The 24289-nt window shown below is 35.8% G+C and overlaps 1 protein-coding gene across 3 annotated transcripts in view; it reads left to right on the forward strand.

Moving 5' to 3' along the window:
- AHI1 (Abelson helper integration site 1) overlaps positions 1–24289 on the forward strand; it is an 84331-nt gene that overhangs the window by 58583 nt on the left and 1459 nt on the right. For all 3 annotated transcript variants that reach the window (XM_053974257.1, XM_053974256.1, XM_053974258.1), the window contains 5 exons: positions 1224–1282; positions 6696–6758; positions 9072–9234; positions 10646–10746; positions 20966–21045. In XM_053974257.1, the coding sequence (XP_053830232.1) occupies positions 1224–1282; positions 6696–6758; positions 9072–9234; positions 10646–10746; positions 20966–21045 (466 nt within the window). The remainder of the gene's footprint in view (positions 1–1223; positions 1283–6695; positions 6759–9071; positions 9235–10645; positions 10747–20965; positions 21046–24289) is intronic.

Raw genomic sequence — 24289 nt, forward strand, 5'->3', positions numbered from 1 at the left:
TGTTCCAAAATTTATACAAGATTTTTCTAAATTATAAAGATCAAAATGTTTTTAACTCATACATGAAGCTGAATAATCCATTATTGCATGTATTTGGGATTTCTCACAAGTAGATTAGTCACATGCAGATTTGCAGGAACATGGTTCAACTACAGTTATTTGAGCTTGCAGCTTTTATTCTAGTTAGAAATATCTTAATATCTTAATGATTAAACATTTTTGAGTAAATCTCCTGTGAAAGTCAAAACCACTAGACTTTAGAAAATATACTTTAGGTGTAGTTGTGCAAGTTTCCTTGTGGAGCTGTGCCAGTACATGGGAATCTGAAAAGTCCTCTTTATTCAGATACTGGACTCCTCAAAAGCAGGTTTTTTGGTGTGGCAAATGAAAATGAGTTTTCAGAACTTATTTTTCTTTAAAAACAAAATTTACTTCAAAGCTAGTGTCTCACAGAGAAAATCCAGTGAGCTTAACTCTGTGTTGCCTGGCATTTCTGTACTTGAGAAACTGTTCTCCAGTGAAGCAGTAGCATTTTTCACTGTCATGTTCAACGATTTTCTGATTTTTTTTTTGTATCTTTTCTTTTTAAGATGTTTTCTTAAGTATACAGCTAAGGAGACCAATAACAAAAAGATAAATCCATAGATGATGAAAGGATTTTCCTGAGCTTAGTAGTTAACATAATAGTCTGAAAAGAAAAGAATTTACAAGTACTTGTTCAAGTGTGCTGTGTAGAGGGTGAATAAAATAAACAGCAAGATGTGTTGTGATAGGAACTCAGATGATCAAAGGGAACCACTGAATAGGAATAGTTATTCTTTCAGATAAAATAAGGAAGTAATTCCTTTGTGAGTTTTTGTGATCATTTCTGTTGGAAAACTTTGTATGCATTACTTGGAATTTCAATGAAGAGGAAAGCAATACAGCCTAGATAATAGTGTCAGCTTTGAGCACGAGGTGGCATGTGGACATAGCTTGAGCTACTTCTCCAAATCATTTGAATGGAAATATTGGATTAGTTAACCTTGTGTCAGGTCTGTTAGTTAAATAAACCCTCCAACTGTTCCTGTCTAAAGGATGCATAGTTGTGACTGAAAGATGCTGCTGCTTTTCATTAGAATTTTGTCAAACATACCCTGCTAACATAATGATTTTAAAATAAAATGGTTTATTCGATGGAAAAGGATAACAAGCAGAAAATTCACAGCCTTTTCTTTTCACAGGGTGCTTCAGCCCAGTAGGAAATCCTCTTAGTCGAACACTATTGGGTAGACTACAGAAGGTAAGGAGTTCTCTCTTTGCATTTTTTTTAAATTGATGTTTAACTATAAAATGCCACTATTCACAAGTTCTCATTGTAGAGAGGTGTTTTTTTATCCTGTCTTTATTCAAAAAAGAGATATCTTCAAACCAATTGTCTACATGGCCAAATTAGCTTATGCTGTGGCCAGCTGGTAGTGAGATCAGATATCTGCAAATCAAAAGCTTTATATTTTTTCATGACTTAATTTTTGTTGTTTAGAAATAAATGAATAAGATCACACTTGCATGTTTTTTGTTTTTACTAAAAAAACAGGCATTGATGAGTAGCTGAAAGAAAAGCAAAGAGTAATTTGGAATGAAATTCTCATTGTAGCACCATGTTTTCATTGTTTAATCATACTTCATCTTTTTGTAATAAGTTAAATCATAGCTATCCTCTGTTTACTTAATTGTTTATCTCTTAAATAATGATTGTTAGCTTCTCCTAATTATGTTCATTATATCATTTATTTCTGGTTTCCTGATCACCATAATAAAAATCCAACAGAATCTGTAATTAATCTGCCATTAATTGCAACTATACATTTGATGAACCAGTATTAAACACAAAATGTATGGAAAAACTAGTGAAGAAAGAAGCAGTGATGCTTCTGAATACTGAGTGCATTTGTGTCTCCATGAAGCTGGGCCTGTTGTACTGGAGATGTTCATCCTCCTGCTCCCATGGACAGAATGGCATGGTTTAATATTCTGTTGTAATTGCACTGATTTTAATTCTTGAGAGAAATGTTATAAATGGATATAAATTAACTTGGGTCATTTATAATCTGTTTTACCATTTCAGTTTGGGGTTTTGTTTGGATTGCTTTAGGATTTTTGGACCTACATTTTTTAACAGAATCTGTTAAGACAATTGTGGCAAGCTTGTAAGATACATAGGATTCACCAAGAAATGTTGAAAGTATGTTTTTACATCGGTGTTATGTTAGTTGCTAAATGATTTCTGTTTTCATGTTTTCAAATTTTTAGCCATCAATAGGTAATTTTTTAGGGAAAAATATATATTGTTCAACCAGTTCTGTAGTGTTCTCCACCATAGCAAGCTTGATAAACATTTTCAGGACCAACTGTTTCGTAAAATGCTAGGTTGCGGCTAATTTAAAATAGTTTTTTTTTGAGAGGGCTAAAGTAAGGTTTTGAATATATTTTTTACTACTTCTATTGTAAATGCATTAATATATAGAAATAAATGCAGGTTAACAGAGTAATTAATATCAAAACCTAGCATTTTTAGAAATGGCAAAATAGTTGAAGAGGTTTTGAATCATTTCCGGAGTTGGAGTATTTCACATGTTTTCGAATTGGTCTTTTTTCTGTTTTTTTCTTTTCTCTCTCTCTTTTTTTTTTTTTTTGTAATCCTTGTAGGTTTTACTGCAGCAGCTGTGTTTGCATTTCTGATTTCTGTTTGTACATTGCAGGTTTCAATAAAGTGCAGCCTGGTGCAGTTTTGGTCCTTTCTTCCTCTAGGCAAATTATAGATTCCCATGCTTATTAAATATTTAAGGACTGTAATCAAATCAGGATTGTAGTCATCTGAAGCCTAAGGAAGTAACTTTACAATGTCTACAGACAGATTAATTATGACTGAAGAAGAGTTTATCATTCTTGCCAATTGATACTTTTTAATTTTAATTGAGCTATTAATACTAGTATTGGTATTTCTGTTTCCCATAGACTAAATTTGTAGGTAGTTGTCCTGAGCTAGGACCAGAGAATGAGAACAAAATGCAAAAGTGCTAACAGTATCCGGCTGTTTTCTTCTAAGTCTCATCTTACATAGCATTTAATTTAAAACTTCACTTAGTAAAGAGTAAAGAGACTGCATAGCATTCTTAGGGAAGGACATTATTAAGTAAATCTCTAACCTTTAGGATATTAAGGAAAAAGACAATGGAGCAACAGTAAAATTTCAGATTTATTCTGTAGAATTTTTAAATGTTTTGCATATTAACTTTTAAGCCAACCAAGGGTTTTCAGTCAGTCTCTAGAAGTTAATTTCTTATTCTTTCTCGTTTAAAAAAAAAAAAAAATGATCAAGAAACCACCAAAAACCAAAAGCAGCCACAAAAGAAATCTGCTAAAGGTAACAGCCTCAGAATGTTGGCTATTACACACTGAGGCTCAGATTTACTGGACAGACAAGAGAAGTTGGAATACACATTCATTTTGTCTTTTCTGGAGTGTTTGCATTAGTTTCTCTTACACTATGTCAGCCGGTATGGGGGGGTGGAGTGGAGGGAAGCAGTGCTACTGAGAAGCATCCAGGAAATAGATGTTTGTCCTTCTTCGTGTCCCTGAGTCTGTCACTGATGGGAAAAGGAGGAAGCCTGACTTTGGCCATGTGTGCATACACACTGGAGTTCACCCTGGTATGTAGGGTCTGCATAAAATTAATCTTAGAAAAGCTTATTTTCCAAGTGTTGTTATTAACAAGAGTTAATGGCTAATTAGAAGTGGGATTTAGTCTGTATGTTTATTGTGTTAGAATGAATATGTTTACATATAAGGAAGAAGCATATGAAACTATATGAATAATTTTTTTTTCTTTAAATTTTGATATTGTGGTAATTTAAGTATATTGGTTCAGTAGTAGAAATGAAATCCTGAATTTTTGCAGAAAAGGCAGCAATAAGATATCACTTGCTTTTTCTCAGTGCTCCTTCTCCTAAGGGAATGAGATGCCCAAATCTGTCTAATGCCCAAATCCTGTATACATACCACTATACATCTGCATCAAAAAACCAAAACCTTCATTTGAGCAATCACTGAAATTAAAAAGAAGCCATAAACATTTTAATTTGGGCTATTATCAGGAATCAATAAAACTTGATGCAACAATGTATCAGGTTACTCTCACATGCAGTGGTTCTCTTTTGTATCAGCATCTTGAAACATTTCTGTTTGGTTTTGAGTTAGAAATGTCAAGGTTATGTATCTAAGTGGGTAAGTCATGGATAATCAGTGTGATATTCCATAGTGTATAACTCTTCATCAACTGATGGATCTATTTATCTTCCTCTGAGAATGTTCCTTAATGCTGAAAGCTCCTGACAGCTTTGTTCAACCACAATCAGTGTGACATAGCACACTTTTCCAGCAAGCATTTTGTTTCTGTTTCTCACAGATGGTCTGCCTCCCAAAAAGACCAACTCCTCAGGATAAAGCTATAGCTCCACATCTGTTCCAGTGCAGGAAAAGGATTAGCTTGTTTCCATCCTGCATGAAAACAGGGAGACATTAATATTGTATTAAGAATCATGTATTCATACTATTCAATATGCCTGTTGTTTTTATCAAAATACTGAAAACATGCCTTAATCTTGGGACACGGCATTTAAAAAATGATACTTCTAAGCTGAAAGGCCACTAGTTTTTGTTGGATGTTGCCTGTGGTGTAACTGGTACTTGGCACTACTTGAGGAATGGCTTGGCACTACTCGAGGGATGGCAGGGCACAGCAGAGGCAGCCTTGCTCTGTGTGTGGTAGGCAGCCATGGCAATTGCCCTTGACAGCTGGAGGTAGAGGTGTGTGCAGCCGGTGACATACTCAGAGCACCTCTTCAATTCTTTTTGGATTGTTGTTGCCTTAAAAGTTTAAGGCAGTGTCTGAGAACATTCAGCATAGTCTCGGGGTGACTCATAGATGTTAGCTTGTTATTTCCACACAGCTTGCTCTATTCGAGCTGTTCATGAGTGTTTGAGAGCCACATAAATTCTTTATTAAAAAATGAGAGACAGAGAGATTGAGACACAATAATGGGGCAATATGAGTACCTGAACTAGATACCTAAGTAATGCTGCTAATAATTCTGATGAATCATTTTTGAGCAACAGGAGGCACTCCCATCCCACAGGCTAAGCACATTGCCTGTGCAGTTCTCTTAACCTTGAGAATGGAAAATGAGAATTAGCTGAAACCTGTACAGCAGTGCTGACTAGCAGTAGACCACTGAACAAGCAGTGAACTCTGAACTGCAGCTCCACCAGTCTTTGTTCAAAATTTGTTTATCAAATCAGGCAGTTACACTTCATTTTTTTTTTTTTTTCCCTTCTGTGCATGTACATAATTATTCAGAACTCTTTAGGTGGTAGGCTTAGATGTTCTGGTAGATGATAAGAACTGAGTGCAACTGTTCACTTTTGTACTGAGTTCATCTGTAACTGCTGTGTGTGTCTGTAACTACTGTGGCAGTACCAAAACAATCTGGAGGCTGGATGGAGTTCAGGATAGTCAGTGATTTCTTTCCCATATGGGATAAGCCCAGCTAAATTATGGAAAGCACACTGAGGGCAAGAATGCCTGTTCTCAAGAATGGCATTTATTCTGCTGAGGATTTGCAAGGATTTTCTCTGTAATTTGTAATGATGTTCCTTGGGCCACCATAATAAAAAATTTTAAAAACCGCAAACACTGAAAATAAAAAGAACAATGCATTATAGATTTATTTTTTAAAAGCAGAAGAAGAGAAAGAAGTTTGTGCAAAAGATACATAAAGAATTGGCTATAAAATATGAAAGAGGTGAAGCACATTGGATTAAAAATTTCAGATTTAATGGTTTTAATGCAGTATATCTGTTAGAGGTGGAAGTGTTCACTTCACAAAGCACACATTTAATGCTTCTAAAATATTTTAATTGCTGTGTAATATTTCTATTCTGTATAATAGTGTGTATCCTTTGATGCATACAAAATTGAGGGGAAATTGGTTTCCCCTTTGTGAAGATAGACCATTGAAAAAAAAATTAAGTAACACCAGCAAAGGACTTCCACCTCTTCCCCTTTTTTCCCCTAGTCTGTTGTTCCTCTGCTAATTTTCATAATTTTTCTATTCTAAATCTTTTAGTTTAAGCATTTGATTATTTTACAGAAATCAAAATTTTTTAAGGTACAGGCTTCTCCTCATTATTGTAACATATATCTACTATTCTTCTGAATTAATTGAAAGTCTGAAGAGCAAGGGGTAAGGATAGAACAATTACACTTAAAGTCCTGGCTATTAAGACCAATCTAAAATTCCATTATATGGAAGTGACATTTTTGCATACTGGTTCAGAGGTAAAGTTCACTGCAAAAACTTCTTAAATATCTGCTGTAGTGTTCGCAATGCAAACAAGCTTGGACTGCACAGTCTTCAGTCCAGATGTGTCTTTAGTGTGGTGTACATGCTTGAAAAATTTAATATCTTTTTCTAAACATCAACCAGCCAATAGCCAATATTACTCAGTGTTGCTTAACATCACTTCTGCTTTTTCTTTTTTGAAAAAAGCATTTTGTTGCAGATAATTCTTACTGTCTTACAGGAGAAATGAAAATACAATCATAGATTAGCAAAATGCTTCATATTAAAATTTAAAACAACTTATTCTTCTAGAATGACAGCCTGACTCCACTGGGAGTGGGAGGAGGAAACAGTTGTCCACCCGAGCAAGAGACAGTAAGTATTATGTAATTTTTTGCAATATCTTCTGTACCTGTTATATTGTATCTGCTTTTGAAAGCATGCCTTTTTTTTAGCATGATCCTAAGGACTTTTTTTTTTTCTACTGTAGATTTTGTAATTCTTACAAAGATGTTCATAACTGTGTAACTACATTACTTCTGGGTTTATATAAGTCTTGAAAACCAATATTGTAAAATTTTGTTGAATATAAATTTTTTTTTTTTTTTTTTTTTTTTTGCTTGGACATTGACCCAAATAGAACTTGACAAATTTTTACATTTTACACCAGAAGGAAGTCCACTGCTTTGGGTGTAATTGTGAGTGCTTTACACTCTTCTTTGTTTCTGAGATGCATTTCGTATCTCCTGTTATGGTCATTTTTCTGATCATATGTTGACAGAGAATATAATGGCAATTTCCACATTTTATTTAAATTGTCAGGCTTATTAAACCAGTTCTATTACAGAACACATTGGTATATTAATTTCTTATTTCTGAGAGACAGTGGGACCTGATTGGTTTGAACTGTTTATGGCAGTTTCCATGTGACTGAGTTTTTATAATTTTTTTAATAAAACACAACATTTGCACCAGAAGTGTCTTGCAGAAGACACTGCAAAACAAAGTAATTCTTGGTCTGGCTTTCATTGTTTTTCATGGTGCCAAATAATTAGTGTTGCATTCCTACATTCCTTTTCGGATTTTGGATTTTTTTACCTTAAGTGACCTCATGGTTTTCATGAGAATGTCACTTAACTGAAGTTGGCACTGTTAGAGCACCTCTTACTGGACATGGTCATGGTGCTCATTAGAGTAGTTTAGTTTGGTTCAGTTTGGTTCTGTTCTATAGTTCATATTTCTGTACTACCAACCTGTAATTACTCTTGGCTTTCCTAATGCAGGGAGGAGAGTTAAGATAAAACACATTTCATGGTTTAGCTTCTTTATGTAAAAGCTTCAGGACTTCTGAATGCATATTTAGGTAAATTTCCTGTCTACTGAAAACTATGCTGATACTAATTCTTTGGTGCTGACCAGCTCACAAAACGGCACATAAAATTTACAATGGTAGAATCACTTCCATCTTTTCCCATTCATAACTGATTTAATCTATTTAATTGGTGACATGGAATTCTGAAAATACAAGTGACATTGGCTATATTTTTACACACGCAACTCACAGGTGATCTTGCTCAAAGCAGAAATACAAATATAAAAAGCACTGTGGAATTCAGCAGTCTTAAAATTTAAATGCTTGCATGAATAATAAAAAAGAAGGATTTTTTCTTATCTGTATCATCATAACTTTGCTGTCTCTTTCAATCCTGTTATCCCTCCTATTGCTCCTAATGATCCCTGTTTCTGACCTATACTTAAAATTTAGTAGAGGAATATGAGGTGAAGATTGTAGGTAGGGAAGCAGCATTCTGTTTGTAAAATAGGTCATAATTTTGCTCTTCACTTATGATGAGGGAAGTGAGCAATTCCATTATTCTTTCAGTTCATTTGTTTTCCTTTCATGCTTCTCTGCTCAGAGTTCACAAGGACAGATTTTTGTTCATCGGGCATAGGAAATAAATAAGAAATTGTACTTGATATTTTCATATTCAGGGTAGAAAGCAGGCTTCTAGTAGTTTATCATATATAGTATCCATGGTCCTGATGACTGTTAGTACTTTTTTTCATAAAAGTATAGCTGCACTGAATTTCACTGTCAAATAGTCTCATTATGTGAAATGGAACATAAATGTATTTTTTGCAGATATTTATAAAATTGTGTATCCAAATGCTTATTGCTAAACAAAACAAATGAAAAATAGAAAAGAAGAAAGAAAAAAATGGAGTGATCAAAGCAAAACTTTGCAATGTCTTTTTGTATTAAATTTTTCCTTGGATAAAGCTGTCATACTGTTGAAGTATTTATTCAAACACATATGCTTCATGAGCACACAGAGAATGGGATCTGAAGGTGGTGTAACAATTCTGAGAAAGTGACTGTATGAAGTTTTTTTTTTCCTTTTTGCTTCACAAGCAAATTGCTTATAAAACTAACAGCTGCTGTTTTGAAGCTAATCTTAGTGAATTGAATGTTCTTAACCATTTCTGCAATCCCACAGTCCTTTATCTTGCCTCTCCTGCTGCTTTCCCACCACCCCTGATCCCATTAGCAAAACTTAAGGCAGCCTCAGCTTTTACCAAAGTGCAGCTTTGGTTTCAGCTGCTTTTCTGCAAGAGGAAGTGAATGTTGCGCTTTTTTCTCTGTGGCATGGTTGTGATAAAGCTGTGGTGTTCTTATCTCTCTTTTAGGTAGTGGCTCTTTATGACTACACAGCGCATCGATCAGATGAGCTAACCATCCATCGCAGTGACATTATCCAAGTGTTATACAAAGATAATGATAACTGGTGGTTTGGCAGCCTAGCAAATGGACAGCAAGGCTATTTTCCAGCTAATTATGTGGCTGGTGAAAGTAAGTTTACTGCTGTCTTCCTGGTATACCGGTGCGGGTTTAACTGATGCTCCAAGATTTTACCATGCTGTTCTGCTTATTGTTCTGAAGATAGGAATTTATGTAGTACACACGTGGCATAATGATGACTTATTGTGGTGCAAAAATTGTATTAAGTTAGCTAACCATTGCACTTGCAGCTTATGGAATAAGTCAGCTTATTACTGACTTAATTATCTGTCAGCTGGATTGATCCCTTGTCTCTTCTAACACAGAGCCACTTAATTCAGGCCACAGCTTGGCAATGTTTTAGGGCACAACAGAGCATTTCGCAAACATCTTGGGCTTTTTTGTTAGGCAATTTCCATTAAATCTAGCTTTTGTACAAGCTCTTAATTTTCCCCCTGCTCTCATGGAGAATGTTCAGTTCCCAAATATCTGGATTTCAGTATGAAGTTTTAAAAGAACAGTAATGGCTAAATCTCACATCTGAGCATTGAAGTTGCTACCAGGTCCTTTTTATTAAAACAGTTTTGATTAAACTGATACAGACAAACCTAGGTGAATTTGAACAAATAATATAGGAAGCTTCCTACTTAGTCCACTGCTGTAAAGATGCTCAGTGTGCTGGTGTAAATATTCAGCTTGTGGACACAGCATGTGATTGCACACTACAAGAAATTCATTTGCCTCCCTAAACTATTAAACTAGGAGTTATACTGGTATTTAGAAATCTTTTAACCCAACATTTCTCAAGATGGTTTCCCCCATTTTTTAGTTCCTCCCTATGCCTTTAAAGTGAAATCTAGTATTTAAGCCTCTTTCCTAAAAAACACTTGTACATAACACTGTGCTCACTTGGTGGGGTCAATTAAAGTTAGATTTACTATGCCCTTCCCTATTGTCCTCTCCTTGTATATCCTGTGCATTTTGCCCTGCCTTTCCTCCTTATAGGGTAACTCAGAAATCTGGAGGAAGAGTCTTCAGTGAGGGCCTTAAAAAAAATGTTCTGAAAAACAAAGACAAAACCTAAACAAAATTTTTGAGGCAGTTGTCCAATTGTGAAAAAAAAGGTAAATAATTTCCTATTGCAGTTGATGATCATCTTATTGAATCAAAATAAATATTTAAGATAGGTTTGTTAAGTATCCACTGCTTCCTAACATTATGGACTTTGTCCTTAGGTAAATGTTTGAATGCTTTTATACCAATAAATAAATAACCAATATATAAATCACATTTAAATCTAAACTTACTAGTATAAATAAAGGTTTATGGGAGAAATTTTCATAAATTCTCATACAACATTTGCCTTCAAACATTTTTCACCTGTTTTCGTTCACATCCTGGTTTTGGCTAGATTGTAACGTCATGGTGGTTCACAAATTCTTTCATAGCTCTAATAATGGCGAATTATGGTTCCTCTTTTCAGAAGAATATGAAGAACAACCTTCAGGATTAATACCAGATTCTGCTCCTCTCCTACCAGAAGGACCAACAGAAGCAGAGGAAGGTTTTCTGACACTAGATAAGGTTATTACTATTTATACTAATACTAATTATACTAATTACAAGGTTATTATTATTATTTGAGAAGGAAGAATTCTGTAAATAGAGGTAGGTTGCCTTTGCCACATGGACTGTATTAATTTTTGATCTTTTATGTAAAAACTTCTTATGTGTAGATCTCATTCCAGGCAAGCAGGTATATTTTCAGCAGAAGTTTAATATTTTTCCTGTGTGGAATCAGCTGTGTCATTATGTGGCAATTGAATATCCTGCTTGCTTCCACCGTTCTAATGGATGGCAAATCTCCCACTGACTCTAAGTTTACAGAAGTTACGTGTGCATAAGCATTCCTGTTTCTGTGATTTTTGTTAGTCAGAATATACAGAAGAAAAAGAAACAGGACACGCTTTTTAGTCCAGGAAAAAAAAAACAGACATTTGATTTTTATGGATTGGGTTTTTTTCCCCTGAATTTTAAAGATTCCACTATATGCAAAGCAGGCCAATTGAGTCTCAGTTCTTCAGGGGATTAGAAATTTTTCATGCTTATGCTTCCATTCTGTGAAATAAGACTGATAGTTGTCTTAAAACATGGGATATCTTCTAGGAAAAAAAATACTTAAAAATTACTTCAACAACTGTTAGAATTTAAGAAATTTTTATTTCAAAATCTTTGTATCCTTAATAAGTGTACTTTCCACAACTGTTCATTTTCATTTACTGAAATGGTACTAACACAACTACTTTAAAAGTGTTGTTCAGATTTCTTTCAAATTATTTGACTTTTCCCTGTGCTTTACTAAAATTGAATCTAATATTCTGTGTCTGATTTGTAAGACTCTAAGCATATTCTGTGTTGTTACAGCTTTTGGGGACTTCTCAAATGATTCATCTAATCTTTGCTCCATAGTGTTTACAATTATAGAATTGCTTAGGCTGGAAAAGGCATTGCAGTGTTCAAGGTTAAAACATTCAAGACTGTTTCAATTGGCCTTTTTTGTGCAGCTTCTGTTTTTAGTAGGTGAATATAGAGAGGTAGCATATAATAAAGTATTGAGCACAGATTACTCACCTGGCAATCTTGTTGAAGCCAGCTGTCTTCTTGAAGCCAACTGTATAAATCGAATTACTAAGTGTTTTGTTCCTAACTATACTTGAAAAATGGAATTAATCACTACACTGAGTAGTAATCAATCTGAACTATCCTCTACCTCTTTGTAGCTGAGAAATTCCTAGGCAAACCATTATCCAGGAAATACAAGGATGTACTACTGCCTTCTGTACTGCCTTCTATAAAAGCAGACTGGAATAAATATAGGAAAAATAAGTTACTGAAGATTTCTTTAATATATTGTCTACATGGCTAGAGGCAAGGAGGGTATCCCAGAGAATGTTTTTGAAATCACCCAGTTTCACTCATACCTGGATTAGAAGAGAAAGAAGCACTGTTATACCTATTTTTATTAGACTTGGTCATTGTTATCCATGGTTTTTTTTCTGTTTTAATCTGGTAGGAATTTAGTCAATTTATTGTAGCACAATACTTTTATGTACACCAACTACTGTTACTAACATTTGCAATCCATATTTGTTATTCAGCTTTGTGAGAAGCAACATTTGATTAGTTTTGATTGCTTAGAATTTCTCATGTGTCTATGGCTGCCATATTTTTTAACACTAGTTTTTTTATTACTGGTAGTACTTGTTTTAGTAACAATGAGTTTTAATATTATTTAATTAAAATGCTCTTAAATTGAATTCTGCTTGTACCTTGAGTTAAATTAACTACATATTTAAAAATTAATTGGAATTTTGTAGTAGTCTACGTAGTCTACAAGAAAGACATAATGAATCAAGTGTACAGTATCAGTCCAAAACCAAGCAAATATGTTGCTTTTCATCTTGCACAGCAGCCAAGGGTACAAAATCATACAGAGTCTAGAGGGAGATTGTGAAACAGGTCCTGGAAAAATTATATAAGGGGATATACATATGAGATTAAACTAGCAAAGAATGAGCAGTGGAGAGAGCGTACAAAGCAGTACCTGATGTGAAGTCAATGCACACTTCTTTCTTTTGTTTTTCTTTCCTTCTGCTGTTAATCAAGATCAGGGTGTATTAAGCTGGAATGGAACACATCTACTGTTGGTAGAAGGAAATTTTTGTTTATGCCATGCTTAGTTACCCTGGTGAACTCAGCTACTACAAGACACTCTTAAATGTGTGTGCTTAGGGGTTAATTGCTTTAATAACACTTTTTAGGCTGAGGTAGTGGCTGAGATTTCAAAACCATTGGAATGACTGGGAAACACAATTTGGCAGATTTTTTTTTAATTTCAAGTCACATCAGCACCATATAAACCATCAAGAAGATAGTGAGTTTAACCAAATGATGAATCAAATCTCTGTAACATTATGAAGCCTTGAAATGTAATAGGTTTGCAAAAGCTGCAGAGTTCTGCTTTGAAGAAACAACTTGTCATTCATCTGTTTGCCAGAATGAATGAAGGTTGTACAGGGCTTTGACTTTAGGCAATACCAGAGACTTCTGAGACAAAACTGCTAAGATGACCACTGAGGGGGCTCATCGGTTATGGCAGTTCCTGTCTTGCAGCAGTGACACAGCAACTTTTCTTCCTATTCCTTTCACTTTTTTTCAGTATAAGACCTGATGAAGGGAATTGCCAATTTCCTTTATATGGGAGATAAGAAAAACTTAGTAAAACCCTGTGTTTTGTTTGGGTTTTTTAGGGTTTGGGGTTTTTTGGGTTTTTTTTCCTTGGGGTTTTTTTTTTTTGTTGTTGTTGTTTTGGGTTTTTTTGGGGTTTGTTTTTTGTTTTTTTGGTTTTTTTTTACTTTGCAGAAAAACTTTTAATTTTTTAATCCAAAAATATTTATTGAGTAATATTAAGTAATTAGGTTGTTGCTTAAGTTGTTGACACAAGCAGGAAAATACAAATTAATATTTTAGTTGTTTGCTTTTTTGGGCACAAGAATGGTTTCCCAAATACTTAGTTATACCTAGGTCTGCTATATCTATTCTTTCTGGGTTTTTTTGAGGGTTACTCAAATGTTTAGCACTGTTAAGACTGCAAAACAGTTACTGTGAAAATCATCGTAGCAATTACTTGTGAGATTTTTGGTACTGTTCAAGGCTAAATAAGGCACTTAAAATGTTGACTATGACTATGGTTTTAATTACTGAGAATACCAGATAGTCTAATTAAGAATAGTTTTCCAACTGCAGATATTACACACACATATCTAGGTAATCGTCAGAGCTTTATGAGTGAATAAAGTGGAATTATTAACATTAGAAGAGGGTGTAATACTTAAGATCCAATATTAAGCTTTGCAAATAATTTCTAAAAAAGGTTTAGTTCAAAGAACTTTCTTTCAAAATACTTTCTACCATCAGTTTTGCATTCATAATAATAATTTTATGCAAACCTTGTTTTCCTGCCTTAGGAGTTACTTAACTCTTGAGCCACAAAATTAGGTCATAATCATCTTTAATTACAACATGCATGTAAACTGCCAATTGAAATTTCATGGAGTGAAGTTCTCGCTGCACTGAGGAAGAATTCCAAGAAATAGAGATGGACTTAACAGCTGGCTGCTCCAGTTAATGTGTTGTTTCAGGTTCCTTAAGATGAAGGTGGAAAGGACAGGAATTCAAATAGGGTTCTATTAGAAACCATAGTGGGTTTTGCAAAATTTTGGCCAATCAGAAACATTTCAAAGTCGATAGTGTGTCTTTTTTTTTTTTCCAGAAATTTTCTGCTGGCTATAAGATCTTGTGAACATGTTTTATAATTCAATAGCCTGCCACTCACTGCATGAAATACATGTAACTGGATTCTGAATATTAAATATGCAATGCTATGTTACATGAGAACAGTAGGAATTAGTAATAGACAAAACAGTAAATTTTAAACTCCCATTAAAAGTGTAAGAAAGTATTCTTTCTGGTATATTTATCTTTGGAAAATGATGTCAAGATGTAAATAGAAAAAAAGAAAAGGCTTACTGGCAAGAACCACATTATTATTGCACAATTTGAATAATCTACCCAAAGGTCATCAAAACTTGATTCCATGTATATTTAAACAAAGTTAGGGATTACTACTGTTCACATAAATAATTCATGGTCTCACTCTTCTTCCCCGAGAGGAGGTCCTTGTCAGACTTTGTGACTACTTAGCCCAGTGTGTCTGAAACTAACCTGCCAAGCAATTGATGCTTTCCCCCTGAGCTTGAGCTGTTTACATGTGGGTGATTTTGTGAGCTTAAAATTTATTTATTGAATCTAAAAATATAAAAAGCATGGAAAGCTTGTTCCATATTTCAAAAACAATAGCTGGAAATTTTTCTATTAGTTTCATCAAACACTTTTATACTTTGTACTGTTTCTATTTTCTGCATTAATGTTACCTTTCTTCAGGTTACTGAGGAACACTTCAGAGACGGATTATATTTTAGGAAGAGGAGGGGTAAATAGGAAGATGTGATTGTGCTAATGAGGGAAATACTAAGGAATTAATACAATGAAACTTGCAGTGGATAGAGCTGAAGACCTTTGACATATCATGAAGTCTGTTCATTTTCAAGGTTCAGGGAGATAGCAGAAAAAAAAAGTGATTTTCAAATGAATTAGAAAGTTCTGTAGTGAAGTTCATAATTCTGGGCTTCATTCCTAGCTAATATGATTACAGATCTATCTTTCTGAAGGTATTGACATCTGAAGGTATTGACATGCTCTTCTAGAATCAATCTGCAAAGCTACTGTGTAGTCTTCCACATACATTGTTTAATAGCATTATAAAATAGATATTTTTTCATAAATCCTACTTTTGAAGTAGTAATTACTTTGATTATTCTTTAAGAAATCATTCATCTGAAGGAAATGTTACTATGGCACCATCTATGAGGAATAGGCCATTTTTCTTAATCTTTGCCCAATATTAACATATTTTAGCTTTTGAGTTCTTTAATTTCCTATTTCTCGGTACTCTGTTTTTCCTTTAAAATGCAGTTTGTACTGTTTGAGATAGAATCATAGAATGTGAAGGGGTTTTTGAATGGACCTTAAAGATCATCTAGTCCCAACTCTAAATTTCCTCCCTCTCAATTTGTACCCATTATTCCTTGTCTTGTCATTACAGGCTGTTCTGGGAATGGTACTCCCCATTTCAGTGCCCCCACTGAGGCTCTCCCAATCCACACACCACTCTCTTGCTCCCGCTTCTTCCCCCTTTTCCACTGTACCAGAATGAAGTTGAGAATTGGAGGCACAAAAGGTGAAGATCATGGGTTGTGATAAGAAGAATTTACTGTAAACAGCAATGAGATAAGAAAATGAACAGTAACATCAGCAATATTAATAACAAAAATGTAAAAAAGAGAGAGTGATTCACATCCAAAGATGCTCTCTGTAGAGCCTGCTACAATAAATTAGTGCCAGATGGCTTCTCTCCACCAAGTTTTGGACTGGAAGGAACATCCTTTTCCAACAGAGTCCTTTTTCCCCCAACCCTGGCAATGATGTGAGGTGTGCCCCTCCCAGCTATTGCACAAAATTTAACCCTGCCCTGGCTGAAGTCAGGACACAGAAAAAGAAGTCCCTCTTCAGCTTCTCTGTAGGTTCTCTTCAGATACTGAAAGGTTATGAGATATCCACACAACCTTCTCTTCTCCAGGCTGAACAGCCCAAATTTTCTCAGCCTGCCTTCGTAGGGATGGTGCTCCAGTCCTCTGATTAACTTTGTGACACTCCTCTGGACTTGCTCCAACAGTTCCATGTCCAGAACTGGGCACGGCACTGCAGGTGGGGTCACACAAGAGCAGGGTAGAGGGGCTGAATCACCTCCTATGACCTGCTGGCCACACTCCTTTGGATACAGCCCAGGATTTGTTTGGCCTTCTGGGCTGTGAGCACACATGGCTGGCTCATGTGGAGTTTGTCATCAGCCATCACCCTCAAATCCTTATCCACAAGGCTGTCACTTCTCTGCCCAGCTGTGTGTCTGGGATTGCCACAACCCAGGTATAGGGCTTTGTACTTCACTTTGTTGAACTTCATGAGGTTTGCATAGACCCAGCTCTCAAGCTTCTTGAGGTCCCTCTGGATGGCATCCTTTCCCTCCAGCGTGTCAGCTGCATGTGCAAGTTGAATTACTCTTTCTTAAGTGTGTGTGGTGCTACTTTATTTGTAAGCTGGTAGCTATGTGATCTGTCTCAAGAAATATTTACACCTGTGTCTATAGTATTACTTGAGTCATTGAAAGAGAAGGTATCTGGTTTATAAGCAAATTGATACCTGTTGGGGGAAAAAAGAAAAGGTGACATTTCCTGCATAGGTGTTTACTGTAGGTGACCAGTCTGTTTAAAGATAGGAAGAATCAGGCTGAGCCACTGAGTTGGTCAAGCGGAACCAAAAATGCTGTTAATATGTGTTAAGACACATGCTATCTCAGGACCAAGCTAACCTCTCCCTTCCCCATTTTTCTCCTTGGGTCCTCATGGCCTCTTTCTGAAGAGAATTGAACTTTTTAATGCAAATGTTAATGCAAAGCTGTGCTCCTGTATAAATTCCCAGAGGCCAAATTGATAAGACTGAAAACAGGTGTTCTAAACCATACTGCTTCAGTCTGAAGTATCTTGTCTCCACTCTTCCTCCTTCTCCTCCTTTTGTTATCCATCAAAAACTCATGTAGTGGATTTGATTTCTGAGATGCAGTGTTTGCTGATGTTAAGCCATGACTACAGTTTTCACCCAACAGATTTTTCCTTTTATGCAAAAGAGAGAAATTCATGCCAATGTCTGTCTTGTATACAGAGCCGTGGTTCTTCTAGATTATCACATCTAAGCTAATACTTTTAGATATAAGGGCAAGAATATGGTCAGTCTTGTTCTTTAAAAACACTAAAGAGGGGCAAAAGCAATTGTAAGTTAATTGCATTTTAAATAGGAAGGTCATGGCAAAATAAATATATGTAATTCTGCTAGCAAATTCTGCCAATTGTTCATTTAATGGGGAAATGTGTGGATGGGTGCAGAATAGCAGGGAAGAAAATTATGAATGAGGTGTGGTGTCACATTTCTCCTGAACTTGACTTGTTAGAATAGTTTTGACAGCAGGCATTGGCATTGTTTTGGGCAGTTAAATACGTGGCTGTGAATCTTTTATCCATGGACTGCATAATAAAAAAACAAGATACAGACTTAATACTGAGTGTAGTGTCCTAAAGACGAGCATGAAAAGGCACAGAGACATGTTCATTCTTGCCATCTGTGATCCAATGAGTTTTTAATTAGATGAAGTTCTGTAGAAACAGCTTTTATAGGAGAGTTCCTCTGTAGGCTGTAGAGCAAACTCATTTACTGTCATGGCTTGAATCATCTGAATAGATTTCGTGCACCACTCTATTCTGTTCATCTACCTCCTAGACTGCCAGAGAATCTCTGCAGACCAGTCTTAGGGATAACTCTGCGCAGCCTAGAGGAAAGCACCACTAAAAACATAGATTTGGGATAGGACTATGTCCTTAGTATTTCCTTTAGATGCCCACTGCTTCAGGTTCTTTTAGAAAGTGTGTTCTGAAATACCTGATTGCTCCCACAAGTTGCAGAGGCTTAGTGAACAGGTTTAGTGCTTGATTTACTGCTGTGGATTCTATAGCAGGGATCAGGAACTTGATATGCTTTTGTGTATTTTGCCTTTATTTATATTGCTTTGGTTGCTTCTTATGTGGTAGCAAGAGAGAATGCAAAGTATGAAATGAAAGAGCTATAAAGCAAGCAAGCCCTTTAGAAAAGGAAAATACGTACTTTATTACAATTTTCATTTCTATGATCACAAGGCAAAAAAAACCTTTAGAAAATCCAAGCTTTTACAGTTGACATGAACTAATGTTCTCTTCTTCTGGTGGGCTATATCTGTCAAACAGGGGGAGAATTAGAAGATGGCAACAAAATTGAACACCATTAGTGGCACTGTACAAATGAGCTCATTTTGTTTGGTATTTGTTCTTGTGAATAGAAAAATACTCAGAAGTGTCTGAAACCTTAGGGTGTTTTTCTTTAAAGCAAACATTGCCCTAATAATGTGATATTAACAATGCGATCTGGAGAGTGTCACGGCTCACACCATGCCTGTTCCAGCACCAGCTCTACTGCATCTTAGTACAGAGGCAGTGATGATAGTGCAGAGCTGTTTGGAGCTTCCTGGGAGATCTGCCCATAATAAGTGGTTGAGAGGTTTAGAAATGGACAAAGATGAGATCAACAGCCTCCTCAACTCCTCCATATTCCAGCCTTCCCAGGCTTGCTCCTTACATTGACATGTCCTTAGTGAGTTCCCAGTGTGTGTTACCGCACCTTCTTTGCCAAAGATCTCTGGCATGTTTTCCCAGGCTCCACTTCTTCCTCCTGATGCTTCATCCCCTTCTTTCACCAGCTCCTGCACTGCCTCCTTGCATCTGCCACTGATCCCCTCATTTCTTCAGTACTACTACTTTTTACATCACTAGGATGGGAAAAGAAGGTCGAGGAGTAGGCTGAGAGGGACACAAAGGTGTGCGGGACAGACCAAAGGAGGTAGTGACAGCGAGATCTGATTCATAAAGATCTAGTATCTAGTTCCTCCTTTGTTACATGCTTGAAAGTTTGTAGGAATGAAATAAGAAAGCTGTCATAAACAGCATTGTGGAGTGTTGGGAGTCTGTTTCCACAGACCTAGGAATTCTCATGAGTTGCCATGTGAGATGAACAGCTATTCAAATGTCTCCAATTGTATGCTGCTCTTTCCTTGGTACTCATACTAAAAACCTGTGTTTTAATATATGAAAGGCTATGTGATGAGTTCTTTTTAAAACAGATCATAAGATTTTTCAGTTAAGTAGCTTAATTTAGTGGATACTTTAAGTTTCTAACTGTAAAATAAGGATAATTTTCTGTGTTTAGATGTCTGAAAGTATTAAAAGGTATTAGTCTGTTTTTCATAAAAGGTCAGTCTTCTGTAGCAGCACATTAGGGAATTCTACTCTACCGTTCTTTGGAATGGTTAATATTTGATTATAGTATTAGTACAGTGAGAAGATTCTGTAATATATACTCAAAAATGTGGGTAAAAATGGTTCAACACCATTCACACAGGATTCTCTAAAAAATATTTTGTTTTGACTGTAAGCAGAATGAATTAATGATTGTGTATGGCAAGGAACCACAAGGTTATAAATGCTGAAGGAAGTATTAATTACTTGGAATCATTCCCTTTACAACACTCCCTTGTATTTTTCATATCAGTGGTATTGTATTTCCTTCTTTTGTGTTTACTTTTACCATTGACTTAGTCTCAAGTTTATTACTGTATTAACAAGGATTTTGTGTGTGAAGTAGATGATTTCTCTTCCCAGGCCTGCCAATGCTACATTATTGTATTCTAATAGGCTGACTTTTGTCTAAACTAATCCAGCAATCTGTGTTTTTACAGCAGACTAATTCTAATGACTAATGTTTGAACATGGTTGTTGTGCACAGTGTAAATGTGTGAATTCAGTAAGTCAATGGGAGCTTGATCCTGTTTATTCTAAGTCAGCAGAAAAATAATATTAAACTGATAAAATAACCTGTTCCTGAAGACTCAGGAAGGGCATTTACATTTCCTTATGGGAATTCTTTCATTAAGTTTGAGACCTTTTAGAATTAGGTTTGTTTGTAGAGGGAGCAAGTGGTATAGAGACCCTCTAATTACTTTGGAAGTGAGAGAACCTACTTTTCCAGATCTGGGGAATCTTTTTAGACCTGAACTACAAATTAACCTGGAGTGATTTGAACTGCTTTTGAATGAAACTTGGAGGCTTAAAAAAGGTTTTTCTTGTGAAAACTGTGCAATAAGAAGGCTTTATAGCATTCTACTTTTGTATTTATAAAAGCACAAATAACAATTCTTTCAAAACAATGTGTGTTTTAAGCTGTCTCCAAGCAGATTCACAACCTCTTGTTTCTGCACATACCTGAAAACTGCCTTTTATTTGCAAGTAGTTTTTTTTTTTTTTTAGCAGGGCACTGTTTCCTTGTTTGTAACCACATAGGAGTTAACATTTTATGGCTGATAGACATTCTTTTTCAAACGAGGTATATTCTCTCCTTATTCAGGAAGCTGGTGGGTTTTCTATGCACATGTGTTGGCTCCGTTGTCTGTTGTCTTTTTACCTTCCTGCTTTTATTGTCTCGTTTACAGATGACAGCAGTCAGCAGTAAGTCAGGGGACCTGAAATTTATCTCCAAACATGACACAGATAGAGACTCACCTGCAACACAGTAAGCAAGAAATGCTTAAAACAATTTGCAGTGTTATTCCTACAACTGTTGTTTGAAAACTGTGAGAAATGTTGGAAGGGTTGATTTTTTTTTTTTTCAAGCAAAACAAGAAGTTAGCTTTAGGGTGATCAGTGGGAGGGTGCTTCACGCCCAAAATGTGAAGGAAATAACAGTTCAAAAATATATGCACGTCCCCAGAAGAGCAAGGACTATAATGTATATGGCAATCAAAATTCAGGGATATGTGGTTGCTCACTGGCATCCCTTAGCTATGTATTAGGATTTATTGCTGCAGACTGAAAGGTATTTTTGCACCTTCTAAAAGTTAATTAATGTAAATTCCAAAAGGTTTTCACATTCTAAAAAGATGCCAGCAGCACCTCTGATAATGACACTTGCATTTCTTAAAAATCGTAGCTCTCTGTTGCGTGAAAGCTGTAAGCAGATAAGATCTCAGCATTTTGAACAGGAGCTTCCACAATATCTTTAGCTTTTGCAACCATTTTTGCTTCAAAAATTGATATCTGAAAATACTTCTCACGTTTGCCGTTGTATCTGTCACCTAAGCAAAGTTATTTCACTGATCATTTGCCAGACTGGTTCCCTCCTCGTATAAATAATCTGCATTATGCTGTAGATGCAGAGACATACCTCATTTGAACCTGCCTTTAAATCTGAATTTTGTATCTCCAGCTGTATCTAGATTTGAAAATAAACTGTGAGTGGAAAGTTTAACCCTCAAGCACGATGAGGAGTGGGCTGTACAACTACACATTGACAGAATTCAGTGTTGAATTTTGGTCACAACTATTCTAGTAGTATATACATTAAGGAAGGAAATGCCTTAAAAGCACAGTTACTGTGACAGTTGACACAGTCTGTTAGAAGTCAGTATCAAAAATTTGGGATAACTCAACTCCATTGGTAGGACTTCAGGAAACAATTACTTTGAGTGACCTTTCTAGGGCATCCACTGAAAAATGTAGGACCACAGATTTAAAATGTGGAATCACAAATGATTTAAGAAAATTCAAGAATTTTGAGTCATCGCAAATACAAATTCTCATTTTAATTGAAAGTAGGGCTATCCTGAGAAGATGTCACACTGAAGGAATTGAGCCCAATAATCACTTCAGTTACATTTCAAAAAGGTGAGAGAAGACCCCTACGTGCTCGAATCACTGGAATGTGCTCCCTCATCCTGAACTGTAGGGAGCAGGAGCATCATGGAGATTCCAGTCTGAAATCATGCATGCTCCATGTCGTAGCACTTCACAGCAGTGACCACATTAACCAGGTTTTTTCCAGAAAAGACCCCAAGCTGTCGCCTTATTTTGAGAGCTAGAAAAGAATCCTCTGACACTGCTGATGCCACTAGTGTGAAGAACTATGAATATTTCTGTAGGTATAGGTATTTATACAGCACACATCAGATAATAAAACAGCTCAGAAACAGGGCTGCCTATTCTTTATGAAAACTCTCACTTTACTGTTACCAAAAACATGACCTGCCAGGACTCTAGTTTTCTTCCTCACTGCAGTCAATGTGTCTTGAAATATCCTTAAAAATTCGAATACATGCAAGTGTTGCCATCTTAACTGGAAAAGGTTTTTATTTCAGCATCTAGCAGCAATATCAATGTGACTTAAGATCCAGTCCAGTCTGTACTTAAATAGTTGCTCCACCTAAAACATGCTGTTATTTTCCTGTTTTCTCTGAAAATACACTTAATAGTCATGTCACATTGACATATATTAAAATTTATTTACTGCATAACTCCTAAGAATCAAGTGGTTGCCAAGTACACACTTTCAGTATGGAGAAGTGAAACTTTAATACCTGCACAACTTGCTAAGCCAAATGAATGATTAGTGGTTTGCTTATTAGAACAGTATTGTTCACTACAGCCACAATACCTGCTGTGAAAGAACATGAATGACAAGTTGTTATGAAATGTCTATTTTTTGAGAATTTCTGGGTGAAAAATATGCTTTTGCAATAGGAAAACAAATTCTATACAAAATGCCAGTGGACTTCTATCTTAGCCAAAAAGTTGATATGTCTTCTGCAGACTCTAGAAGAAATAGAGAAATTATGCTAAGTGATTTTAATCTAAGTTTTGATACATCGTCACATCTGATGTTCAAATAATAAAAAGATGAAAATTGCTTCTCAAAGTTAGAGTAGCTTTATATTGGAAGTAGCATAGTACCCTTACCCTTCGAGTAGTAATGGTTGGTGCTACTTGTCAGCACAGCCAGTATGTCCTTAGGTAGGACATAGGTGTTCCCATTGTATGGTTTTCTTGAGCTGCACTAGGTAGTGCTCTGCATAGATTTGCACAAGACCCAGCTGAACCCTGGGTTTTGTACACTGATACTTACAGCACTGAATAATTATGACTCTGTACCCTAGTTTCCTCATTTAGCAGTACTTCTCAAATTGTTCTAGAAATCCTAACACAGAGGTTCTTAGACTCCCAAACCTTTTCTTTAGGATGTTCCAGTACTAGAGCTGCAGCAATCCACGTATTTATAAGCATACAATTTAGCGCTAAAAAAAGTTCCAACTACAGTTGGAACTTCATCAGTTCAGAACTTCCATCAGTTCATTAGCAAGACTGATGTGTAAACATTTTCATCTATAAAATCTGATTACATTAGGACGGTGCAGCACTTGTAACACCATTTTTGTGGAAAAGACACACATTACATTCTTCAGTCTTGATTCATCCATTTGCTTATGTGTTTCAGCAGCATTAAACAGTTAGGTCATAAGCCAAGACCCTTTTGTGCTAGGTGCAATACAAATTTTGAGCAAAGACAGTGCCTTCCTTTGAAAGGTTAGAGTCAAAGTATTGTTACGTATTTATAGTTAAATAAAGTTACAACTTCTGCCAGGAGTGGGAATTCATGGTAGAAGTGGTAACATCTGCATAATCCCTGCCATCATGTGCAAGATCAGTTAGAGGCATCAACTGGAACACAGGAGCTTGACGGATCATTTTGGCACTGTATGAAGGCTGATAAGCATAAATAGACGTTAAAGTGATTTCTGACTCTGTCTTTGTTCAGATATATTAAAATGGAAAAACTAATCTCAGGCACTTTGACTGCATGTCTTATTCTTGTTGCATAAATAAACCAGGAGTCTCTCCTTAATTGTGAGTATTTTGGTGTCTGAGCTTAGGAAAGTGAAAAAAGACAAGTGCAATTGCTTTTATGAGAGGAGGAGACTAGTAAT

The sequence above is a fragment of the Vidua macroura genome, chromosome 3 (genome assembly GCF_024509145.1).
Source record: "Vidua macroura isolate BioBank_ID:100142 chromosome 3, ASM2450914v1, whole genome shotgun sequence".
In the NCBI taxonomy this organism is placed as follows: Eukaryota; Metazoa; Chordata; class Aves; order Passeriformes; family Viduidae; genus Vidua; species Vidua macroura.